The 12,276-nt window shown below is 34.3% G+C and overlaps 1 protein-coding gene across 1 annotated transcript; it reads left to right on the forward strand.

The window, feature by feature from the left end:
- Positions 1 to 5,196: 5,196 nt before the first annotated feature.
- Positions 5,197 to 6,292, forward strand: LOC113340383. Its single transcript, XM_026585585.1, has 2 exons — positions 5,197 to 5,568; positions 5,760 to 6,292. Exons 1-2 carry the CDS (start codon positions 5,564 to 5,566, stop codon positions 6,067 to 6,069), a joined length of 315 nt encoding a protein of 104 aa, XP_026441370.1. The 5' UTR covers positions 5,197 to 5,563; the 3' UTR covers positions 6,070 to 6,292.
- The last annotated feature ends 5,984 nt before the right edge of the window (positions 6,293 to 12,276 follow it).

Below are 12,276 nucleotides of genomic sequence, written 5' to 3' on the forward strand. Positions count from 1 at the left end.
ACGATTCTGCTATTGTAATGGAATAATTTTACTGGAATGGAATACAGGAAGAGTCTCTGGGATGGGTATAAATATAAAATCCTTTCTGAATCTTCTCATTTGCAGCTAGAGGAGTAGACACAGGTTTCACACCATCCATTTTGGTACGTTTCAAAAGATCAGTTACATACTTTCTCTGAGTAATAATCAGCGTATTGGCACTCCTGATGACTTCAACACCCAAGAAGAATGATAAATCTCCCATATCCTTCAGAGAAAACTCAGAACCAAGAGACTCAATCAGCTGCTGAATCTTTAAGGCATTAGAACCCGTGACAATGATGTCATCCACATAAATGAGAACATAGGTTACATGGTCAGGAGTTTTTAATATAAACAATGAGCTATCAGATATAGAACCTGTGAAACCAAGCTTAACCAGATAGCTTCTTATCCTCGAAAACCAAGCACGTGGGGCTTGTTTGAGGCCATATAAAGATTTATGCATCTTACAGACATGATTGGGATAGTTATGATCAACATACCCAGCAGGCTGCTTCATGTAAACCTCCTCATCCAAGTTCCCATGGAGGAATGCATTTTCGACATCCAATTGCTTCAATGGCCAACCTTGCATTACAGCAATAGATAATACAAGACGTATAGTACAAGGTTTTATCACGGGACTGAATGTCTCACCATAATCAATTTCGGCTTGTTGATTGAACCCTTTGGCAACCAGACGGGCTTTATGCTGACTGATACTGCCATCTGGATTTTTTTTAACACGAAAGACCCACTTCGAACCTACAACATTCATTCCTTCTTGAAAAGGCACCAATGAGAATGTACCATTTCGAATCAGTGCATTAATCTGAACATCCATAGCTTTTCTCCACTTAGGATGTTTGCAGGCTATAGAGTAGCAAGTCGGTTCCATGAAGTCTTCTTCCAATAGTGGATGCTTTGTGGCAGTCAAACATAGCTTCTGAATGGGTTTCGTAATTCCAGATTTTGCTCGAGTCGTCATAGGGTGGACCACAACCGTTGGTTCCTCATGATGATCCCTTGATGAAGCTGCGCTTGTGTTAGTTGTCTCAGAATCAGATGTTGAAACAGGTTCTGACACATTCTGTGTTGGTGCAAGAGAATTCTCCAGATCAGGAGAATCTGGAGCATATGATGTAGCCGGTGATGGAGAAAGAACCGTTGGAGCTAATTGAGCATCTTCCTGATGTACTAGTGAGTTACATTTGTTAAAAGGATGAGAAAGTAAAACACTAGTGCTTGATGGCACATCACCTGAACAAGACAATGGAGTGTGGCGCTGCCGAGAAGACTTGAATGGGAATGATGTTTCTTCAAACCTAACATGATGTGATATGTATAGCCTGTTTGTTTCCTGATGCAAGCACAAATAACCTTTGTGTGAACTGCTATATCCTATGAAGACACAGGGAAGAGACCTTGGTTCAAGTTTATTTGCATTATACGACCTAAGGCAGAGATATGCTAGACAACCAAAAACTCGTAAGAAAGAGTAGTCTGGAGATTTTTGAAAAAGAAGTTCTAGTGGAGTTTTTGACTCTGAGTTGGACTTTGGAAGCCTGTTGATTAAAAAACAGGCTGTGGTAAAGGCATCAGCCCAGAAGGAACGAGGCATGTTTTCATGAAACAAAAGAGACAAACCAGATTCAGTCACATGACGAATTCTACGTTCTGCCAGGCCATTTTGAGGTGACATGTGTGGACACGAAAATCTATGTTGAATACCTGATTCATTGAGATAAGATGTGAACTTCTTATACTTTAAGGCATTATCTGACTGAAATATCTTGATTTTATGGTCAGTCAGATTTTCAACCTGTTTGTGAAATATTATGAAAGTCTTAAGAGCATCTGACCTTTGCACAAGTGGGAAAACCCAGGTAAAATGAGAAAAAACATCCATTATCAATTGGAAATAACGAAAACCAGATCCTGACAAGTGCGGAGAGACCCAAATATCAGAAACAACCAAGCTCAAGGTCTTGTCATAAACAGTCGTACTAAGAGAGAAAGACAAATTCTTGCTCTTATTGATGTGGCAAGAGTGACAAAATCAAAGGTTTTATTAGCAACGGGAAGAGAAAATTGACGACATATTCTGGAGACTGTGCGCAACATGGGATGACCTAATCTCTGGTGCCATAATAGTAAACTAGAAGCAACATTTGCCTGTGGTTTTATTGGAAGATCCAGCGCACTGACTCCATCTAGGACATACAGACCATTCCTTTCAAGTCCTCTCAGCAGTGGATGCCCTGTGTGCTTGTCCTTCACAACAAAAAAAGATGTGTGAAATTCAAAGAAGACTGCATTGTCTTTACAGAATTTAGACACTGACAGTAAATTACACTTGATTTCAGGCACATGATAAATATTATTTAAGTAAAAATATCTTGAATTTTTTGTAAATGAACTGTTACCAATATGAGAAATAGTCAATGATTTACCATTACCCACTTGCACTTGTTCAGTGCCATCATACTCATGAGGAATATTCAGATTTCTCATGTCTGCTGTCAGATGATTCGTAGCTCCTGTGTCTGTAACCCATTGTGTGTCATGGTGTCCACCAGGTAGAGATATGTAAGCAGCTGGTTGGCGCTGCTGATTGGCATTAGGTTTCTCATAACGAAACCAACATCTATCTGCAAGATGATTTTTTTTCTTGCAGATTTGGCACTTTGGTCCTGTGCCGGCATCATTCTGTGACTGCAGCTGGTTATTGCGCTGTGAATTATTGTTGTTGTTGTTCCTCCTGAGAGACATATTTGTATTGTGCTGATACTGAGAACTTGGACCAGCATATCTTCTTTGGTCCTGTCTATAGCCAGATGTGGCTGTGGTAGACACAGCGACATTGGCTAATGGTGACTGCAGCAAGGCTAGCTGTTGCTCTAGCCTCATATCATAAGTTAAAATATGGGAGTAAAAGAGATCAATGTCCATACCCTCTATTGTAGTGAGAGAAGTGACAATCGGATCATAGCTTTGATTTAAGCCATTGCAGATGGCTTTCTTCTTTTCATCACTAGATATTGTATAACCTGATTCCTCTAACTGAGCAAACAGAGTTTTAGCATCAGTTAAATAAGATTTCAGAGTCTTATTACCTTTTGAGAGGTTGTGAAGCTGCTTCTTGAGGTTCATTTGGTGAACAAAGGTTTTGGGTGCATATTCTGATTCCAACTTGTCCCATATTTCCTTAGCTGTGTCTAGTCTTGCTACCGTGCTTAAGACTTCAGGTATCAAGGTTGAATTCATCCATCCAACTATCAGTGAGTCTTGAGATTCATACGCAATAAAACTAGGATTTATGGTTTCACCATCTGGAAGTGTTTTTGCTGGTTTTTGTTTAGTTCCATCAATGAAACCTGTGAGATCATGACCCTTAAGAATGGGTTTAAATTGAGCCTTCCATAGCAGATGATTTGTTTCGGTGTGTTTCAAGGTTACTAGATGGTGAATTTGTACTTGGCGAAGGGTGTTTGTAGTGTCTGCCATTGTTGATGGTTCAGAACTGTTTTTGATGTATTTTTTTTTTTTTGATAAGCGGAAGGTGGCTTGGATCAAAAGCTGATACCAAGTTAGAACAAGGTTTTTGATTTAATATCTTCCACACCTGATCTGTGGAGATTCACTCTCTATTTATACTTGAAGATATTACAGAGATAGGGTTTAACAGACGATAAAATAGCTAACTAAAATGGAACGAGTTACACGCATTCAATGAGACTTGTTAGCTAGTCCTGAGGAAGACTGAACTGAATGCTGACTCTAGGATGACTGAGCTATTTGCTTAACAATGGCCAGAATAAAATTCTCCGTTCATGATTTAGACCCTAACTTAATTCCAAAGTAAATCTTACTAGCAATATTAATTCCAAACCCTAACTTTTGGGGATAGGTCGACGGTGAATCCTCCATATAGGTGATCGTCATCGAGAGGAGATAGACCAACACCACCCATTTTAAGATTAGTGATAAATGATAGTCGATGCAACTAATTATGGATGCACAACACACAAAAAAAAAGCTAGTGATGATGATTCACACTAGCAAAAAGATAACGTGTGGGTTTTGTCGAGAAATAGAGTCCATTCAAGAAATGCCACCCATTTAATCCTGCCGATCACCACCGATGCCACCGTACGAGAAATTCCGACGGCGGGCTCGGTCCTACCCCATACGGACGGGCTAAACTCACTGGAAGCCTATCACTCCGAAAAAAGAAAAGTCGGTTGGAAAGAGCGGGGTTTATATTAGGAAATCTAGAATGAAGTGGAGTTGATATATCGACGACCACACTAAATTAGGAACTTCTGAATCAAGTTTAGGCCTATAAAGAGAGGCCACAATAAAATTCTCTTTGTTTGCAACAACAATAACTCTATCCATCCATGATTTTAGAAAATAGGGCGATGAATCCTCCTAATACTGTTGATAAAGCTGGCATGATTTTGGAAAAACTACTATTACGAGACATTGAAAGTATTGAAACCAACTATGCGTCCCTCAAGGCTGCTGATATTGAAGATTTCCTCGAGAAAGCCAAAAAAAGTCGTCGAGGAAGTTAGAGAATACAAAAAGGAAAAGGAAGCTGCAAAGGCCTGCAAAGGAAGCCGATGGGGAAGCTGAAGCATCCATGAAGTTTGCAATGGAAAGATTAAGCACGTACATGAATGCTCTTCACGTTTAAGTTGCATGATCACGATTTAACGATTCAATACATAACAGTCTTTTTTGGTGTTATAGTTTTTGTTCGAAACCTTAATACGAGAACAATGAATTTTTATCATGTACCGTTAGCTTACTTCATTCAAGAAGAGAATAACAAGCACTTTCTTTTTTAGGCTAATGTGATTCGAATGTATGGACTACGAATGGACTATGAATAAAATGCGGAGCTAAGATTGATGGTAGGACAGACAAAACTTTTATGGTATGATTTTCTCGATTCAGTTTTGAGTTTTGACTAGGCTGAAATTGTGTTTCTGCGGACGTAGGGACATGTTTGTTTATGGGCTTATTGTATTCAACCCAACCTTTATACTTTACACGTTGATTGTACACCTCATTGAACGTCGTGTGAGCATCTCTTGTCTCTCCTACCGACCTCTATGTGGGATGGTACATGATACTGCAGATCATTTAAAACGATATAATAATAAACCGTGGTGTGTTGTCGTTGAGTGGATACATTCTAGTCATTGACTTTGCAGATTCATCCTTGTTGAGCTCTATGTTTTTCTATAACACCGCGATAGATCATTTATTTCTCATTACTTCACCCGATATAAGTAGATCTGATATCTCATAGTGTTCTTGGATACTAAACAAGCTTATTTTCTCTTGTTCTCACTCTTTGCTCTTCCAATTCATCCTGCCCAGATCTTTCTTGTTAGCACTACGCTAATGTCATTTTTTAGTGATCCAGAATTATATCTCGTATGGGGACGCACCATGGGTTTGAAGTTTCATATATTCAAGATTCAGGCGGAATTCGGTTCACCTCTTACATCAAAGTACTTTCACACCCATGAGGTATTAAAATTCTCTGAACATTTATCTCTGCCACATAACAAAGAGAGTGATTTTGATGATTTATTTGCTTACTTGACTAGAAATGATAAGTATGTGAATTGTAAAGGTCATGTCATCGACTGGTTGGCTCCAAATAATCAAAGTAGATCATTTACTTATACCTGGTCACATGACTTGCTTAACTTGCCCAGATATGGTATACATGCTAGTCCACAGCAGGGAAATGATTCTGCTGCAAGTGCAAAGATGGATCGTGTATCTATAAATGATCCAGATGTAGAGAAGGCTGACAAACTGCAATCTCTTCAGAAGAAAGTATCAGATCTACTCGAGCAACTGAACCAGGAGAAGAACGATAAGCAGGTTCTTGAGAAAAAAGTATCAGATCTGATTGAGCAATTCAACCAGGATAAGCAAGCTTTGGAGAAACAAGTCAATGAGTTAACGTTGAAACTTGAAGAGTGCTGTAGTGGTGCTAAAGGTGGATCGGCTGATGAGTAGTAGATCATGTTGATTCAAATCGACCATTTGGAAAATTGGAGTACTTGTTTTGCTCATTAGCTTTGAAAAAACGCAGGAAAAGCCCAAGCCACCTTTGCTAATCTGTTTCAAAAGCCCAGGCTACCTTTGCTAATTTGCTTTTGTTATGTTGTATGGTTACTTGTAAGTTGTAATATCCATGTTTCAAAAAAAAAAAAAAGAAGGTTTGTTTGTTGTTTCACTATTTTCGAGTTGGTCAACATATAGCAGTTGTTATTAACTTGGTAAGAAGATTCTTATAACTAACATCACGATTTATGATTAGTTATACATCAAAAGGTAGAACTAAAATTAAGGATCCGAAATGAACTTGATTTAAGATCGCTGATTTAAGAAAGAAAAAGAAATGAATACAAAATTAAAAATTGAGAATTGCTTGAATTGTTGAGCATTATATAGGGATAATCTGAGAATTTTTATGATTAAAAAGAGTTATTTCTTATTATATTTTATTGTTAAAAATTTAAGTTTTCACCTTTATACTTACATTTGTAATTCGTAAAGATAAAAATCTTCAAATTCCATCCGTAAATAAGTTGGAAAAACTTCTGGAAATAATTTTTCATCACTGGAACCAATAAAAACGAATCCATACAATAAAAACTCATAGAAATTGTATGAAAAAAATGTAACAAAACCATATAATCAAAAAGATAGTGTATGAAAGAGTTAATCACAAGGAATAGGAAACTCAAATCACTAGTACACCTAAAAAAAGGTAAAAAATTATACATTTACATGGATTTTTCATTATCTTTATATAAATAAAAAGATTAAAATGATATCATTACCTTGTTTAACTTGTGATTAGTAGTAGTAAGGCGAATGTTTTTTTTCCTCCCTTAGTCTCCTTAATCCGGAGATCCCGTGATTTTAAAATCCACAATATTATTTTTTTTATATCCTTTTAGTTTTCTTGTTTTAGTTCTTCCTTTTCAATCTAAGGAATAAACCAAGATCAAGAAAGGTGAGATTTATTTGGAAGTCAACAATTAACAATTATAATTCTTTTGGAAAGAAATTAGCAAAGTAATTGATGAAGATAATTAAACTTTGAAACAAATAGATAGTTTAGATAACTTAGGTCTCAAGTTTAACCATTGTTTATAATTCCTATTTTATAATTAGTAGTCCTCGTCGAAGATGTTATGTTTTGAAGAAAACTACTATGCTAGAATTTAGTTTTCGTATAAGTATTGTATGGTATGGTCTTTCCTTTTGTTTTTCTTTATTCGTAATATTTTAACTATTTACTTGCATGTATTGATACCAATTTAATTATGAAACATGTCTCATCGGTTACAATATGATATATTGAAAATATAATAAAGAGATCCAGTGGGAGAAAAAAAAACTTCACACATATTTTTTAGTTAGTTGTGGATAAATATTTATTGGATGATAAAATCTTATAATGTGTTCGTAATGTTGTAATGTATTTACTTTATGTTTCAATATTAACTTAATCATGGAAGTCTATCTCATATGTTAGTAGTGCATCACATTAAAAGCATAATAAAAAGAACTAATAGATCAAATATAAATAATAAAATAACCAATTGGAATAAGATTCTTGAAATGTCATTTTATTATTAGATAAGGATTAATATCCAGACACTGTTAAAAGTGGAATACTATTTAGTTAGAAAAACAAATGTATCCATATATTCGGTGATAACTCAAATAACATCTAAGTATGAGGTAAACATATATTTTAGACAGTTTTGATGTAAACTCAAATTACTAGTTTCATATATGTGTAAAAACAATTTTGTTATTATTAGTTATTCTCACATCATGTGTATTCTACATTTCAGTGCGATAAATTTGTAAACAATCATATACATCTGAGAAATATGTCGAATAGACATTTACAGTCCTAATGTTGGTCATACTTGGTATAGATGAAGGTGGTGACGATTTTAATGAGGACCCTAGCGATCAAAATCCTCAGGATTAGGTGTCCAATTTTCTGGGCCACAAAGCCGTGCCTCTTCGGTTGCGGACTTCAATTGTAGTATGTGAGCAAGATTATTTTGTAAGATGTTGTTGTGGTTATTTATATGACTGCACAAAACCGAACCGGTACCGTGAGATAAAACCAGAACCGGTCAATTTAAACTGAACCGAACCGAAACCATATTACCTGGTTAATGCTACGGTTGTTAGTTCCCTGAAACCGACGGTGTTGGTTTCAGTTACGATTGGCACCAAAAACCGAAACAAAGAAACCGACTATTAATAAACTAATTGTATCTATAGATTTCATAAGCTAATCGTAGCCATAGCATTTAGGTTAATTGGTATCTAAAGTAATGCTAGCCGTTGATTTTAGGCAATAAGTCTAGTTTATTTTATTTTATGAGAAGCAACTCCTTCGATTCTTCCTCACTTCTTCTTGTTTTCTTCTCCTTCTCATATTCTTCTTCTCCCTCGTACCGTATCTAGACATGTAGATGTATATTCTTCCCCCTCACATCAGCAAACTACCATTCCAAGTTCTTCTCAAGCTCATCCATCATTAATCATTCTTCAAACCCAATTTTTGTTTCATGGTCGTGCTATTGAAGAATACTAGTGACGTTAATGAATGATGAAGCTGGTGGCGTCAACAGAAACAAGAAGTTCCCGATCTCTACCAAGTGGTGATGTTGATGATTCTAAGGATAAATCTCAGGTTTAATTAACAGATTGTTCTTGTGGTTTACCTTTGTTTTCCATAAAGCATAAAGTTTTGATTTTTCTTTATTACATCTTGTAACCCTTTCTTTCCTTGAATATACAACTCAAATGTTTCAATCTTAAATTCATCTCAAATTCTAAATTAATCACGTATTTATCTTAAATTCTAAATCTATGTAGTTTTTTCATTCTACATTTTATCTAGATTGATTAGTTTTGTCTTGATTGACTAATGAATGTTCAAAGGGTTGTGATGGATTGATTATTTTTTCATCAGGGTTTGGTGAGTGTTTATCTAATTATAGGTTTCTTTTTTTCAATTTTATGTTAAAGTTGAACTGAAGAAACATATCTCATGTTCTCTTCAACTGTTGAATAAATCTCACAACTGCATTGCTTTCAAGGTAAATTATTTTATCTTTAGTAAAGTTGCTTATCAGTTTTGTGAAACTGAAAGAAATAAGGAATTTTCTTTGACTTTGCTGGTTAACCATAACCGACTATTTTTTACATGACAGAGTCAAAACCGAACCGAACAAAACCAAATATTCTTAATGGTTTAATTGGTTTTCAAAACTGGAAAACCGAGTACTTCAGTTTCATTTTATTTTTTGCCAATAACCATACCGAATCGAACCATGTGCCGCTCTAGTTATTTATGATAATAGTTTTTCATGTTTCAATGTAGTATCTTTGTTGATTCACAATGTCTATTGTAACAAAAAGTATATATAAATCTTTGAATGAATTATGGTTTTTAAAAATTCAGTTTCAATGTATGCACCAGACTATATCAATTAACAACCTTTACAACTCCATATGAATTAATAATAATGTATAATCCACCCATTTTATAACTAAATTAATTGCTAGCAAAAAAAAATAATAAATAAAATAAAAAACTAAGTTAAAAATATCATTAATCATTTAAACTCATGTAGTATAACTTATCTTATATAAATTACATGCAAAAGGCCTTAGATTATGGACTCCAACTTTTAATTTTTTAACCCTCAGAACATCTTTATTGGTGTTTGGATACGTGTCATTTACGATGACTTTTAAAAACGGTATTTGATATAAATGTAATTAGAATTTTATTTTGATAAAAATCTCATGTGATAGTGCTATCGGAATTTGTTTCAATGAATTTGTGATTACTGAGTTATAAAGAGATATACTTCAAAAAATTATGTAGAAAGTTAAAATCATTTTTGAATTAAAAGAAACTAATGACGTTGGTATGGATGATAGTACCTACACTCAAATTGTAAACTAGTACCACCTCCGTTTTTGGAAAACAAATATTATCACTTTTTTCATTTTAGTCTAAAAATATACCAATTTGAAAAAGTGATAGTATCTCTTTTCCAAAAACGGAGTGAGCATAAGTGTTTACTTATTGACCTAATGTTGGAGAGAACTTTTAATTTCTTATTTAAGTATTTAAATTCATGTGTGACATCAATATTTCAGAAAATCCATAGTGCATTGGAAATGCGCTTAGGTATAGCTATGGAATTTTCCATGTTCATCCAATTATTATTGTTTATTTTTTTGATCGGAAAAGAAAGAAATTCATTGATGAAAAGGGGTACAAAAGACCATTTATCGTTTATTACAATGACTTTCTCAGGTAATGCCTCTAAATTTTCATCTTCTTTCTTCTTCTTCTTTTTCACCATAATTTTCACAGTAATCATTCGGTATTGTTTATGACATTCTTTTAGTCAAATATTGATTGCTATGAGGAAAACGTATGTCACTGGTTACACGTTTGGAGAGTTGACCAATGCCGACACTACACTTGACTATGTTCATGGAGAATAGTTTGTCAGAATGTTGGACAATCTAGTGAAACCGAACGACGAGCACATCACATTATAAGTGAATTTACTTCAGGTTTTGTGATAAAATTGTTAAATAATATATTAACAAACTCAATACTTGTTTTCCTTTTTTTGTGTATAAGGGGTGAAACAATTTACTGAGCTTAACAGAGATTGTGAAATCATGTGTCCCGGAATCCGCAGAGCTGACCGACCTTGTTATGCACAATGGAAAATAAGTGGTAAGTGCCCATTTTTGTATCTCACTTCTTAACAGTACCTAAATTGAGATGCGATTTAAATATAAACATTGACTTATAAGCTGACAAATTTTCGATTCTATTGCATATGTAGCTATTACATGATAAAAAAAAGTAAAAAAAAATAGAAAAACAAGAAAGAAAGAAATAAAGAAAAACTAATAGATAAAAATATGAGTGTCATATGGTTTACACTTAAAGTACTCAAATGATACAAAAGAGATACCAAAAGAAATACCAAATGGTATATGCTACCTATCACAAAAGAGATACCAAAAGTCACTACTCAGTGTTAGACACCTACTTAGCAAATCCTCTAAGACATTATCAGTTATATTATTGCAGAAATTCAATCTAAGGCTAACTAATTAAAGTAATACGCTGGACCAAACTCCTCAGCCTACGACTGTTTATATGTGAGAAACAGATTTGGATCTTGCTTAATCTTCGATAACCGGTAGAAGATTGAAATCCATTCTGATTAATTTATTTGCAATTTCACAACACAAGCACACGAAGATCGCCATCTTTTCCCCTGAGAATGTGTGCAGTTTCACCATCCATGGTAGTGGAATAATAGATTTCCAATTTTACTAAATTGACGTACTTTCTTAAAACCTGTCTCAGTTTCTGTTGAAGTTGATGCCATGTTTCTTTATCATTTTTCCTTTAATGTGACCTTGCTTAGCTCCATGATAGTGACCTTACTGAGGCGTTGGGATATCAAAACAATTCTGGAAAGCTTCAGCTTTTTGACAATGATGATATCCAGTAGATCCCAACGATCAACATCATCACATGATGTTCTGGTTTCATAATTCAGTTTTTATTATGCAATAGACTCTAAATTCGTGGCACCAAACTTGAAAGAGGTCAACAAAACTCCATGTCGATTAATATATAGTATTATATACCCATTTTATAATTAAGTAAAAAATATCAATATTCATTTAAACTAATGCAGTAAAACCTATCTTATACAAGTTCCATGTGAAAGACATGAGATTATGGATCCCAACTTTTAATTTTCAGTCTTAAAACATTTTTTATGGTATTTGGATATGTGTCACATATGTGGTGACCTTTAAAAAAAGGTATTTTGTTAATATAAAATATAATTAGAATTTGATTTTGATTTTGATAAACATCTCCAGTGAGTTGTATCAATATTTGCTTGAATGCATTTGTCACTTAGTTGTAATAAAATACACTAATTTTTTTTTACGTAGGAATGGATGACAGTCTCCAAAAATAGATACTCTTGTTCATACTCAAATTTAAAACTAATATAAATTTTTATTTATCCAAATATGGTTGGGGAGAATGTTTTTTATTCGAGTATTTAAAATTTTATGTGGCGTCAATATTTTAGAAACCCATAGTCCATTAATTAGAAA

This window comes from Papaver somniferum, unplaced genomic scaffold (assembly GCF_003573695.1).
Source record: "Papaver somniferum cultivar HN1 unplaced genomic scaffold, ASM357369v1 unplaced-scaffold_21, whole genome shotgun sequence".
Taxonomy (NCBI): domain Eukaryota; kingdom Viridiplantae; phylum Streptophyta; class Magnoliopsida; order Ranunculales; family Papaveraceae; genus Papaver; species Papaver somniferum.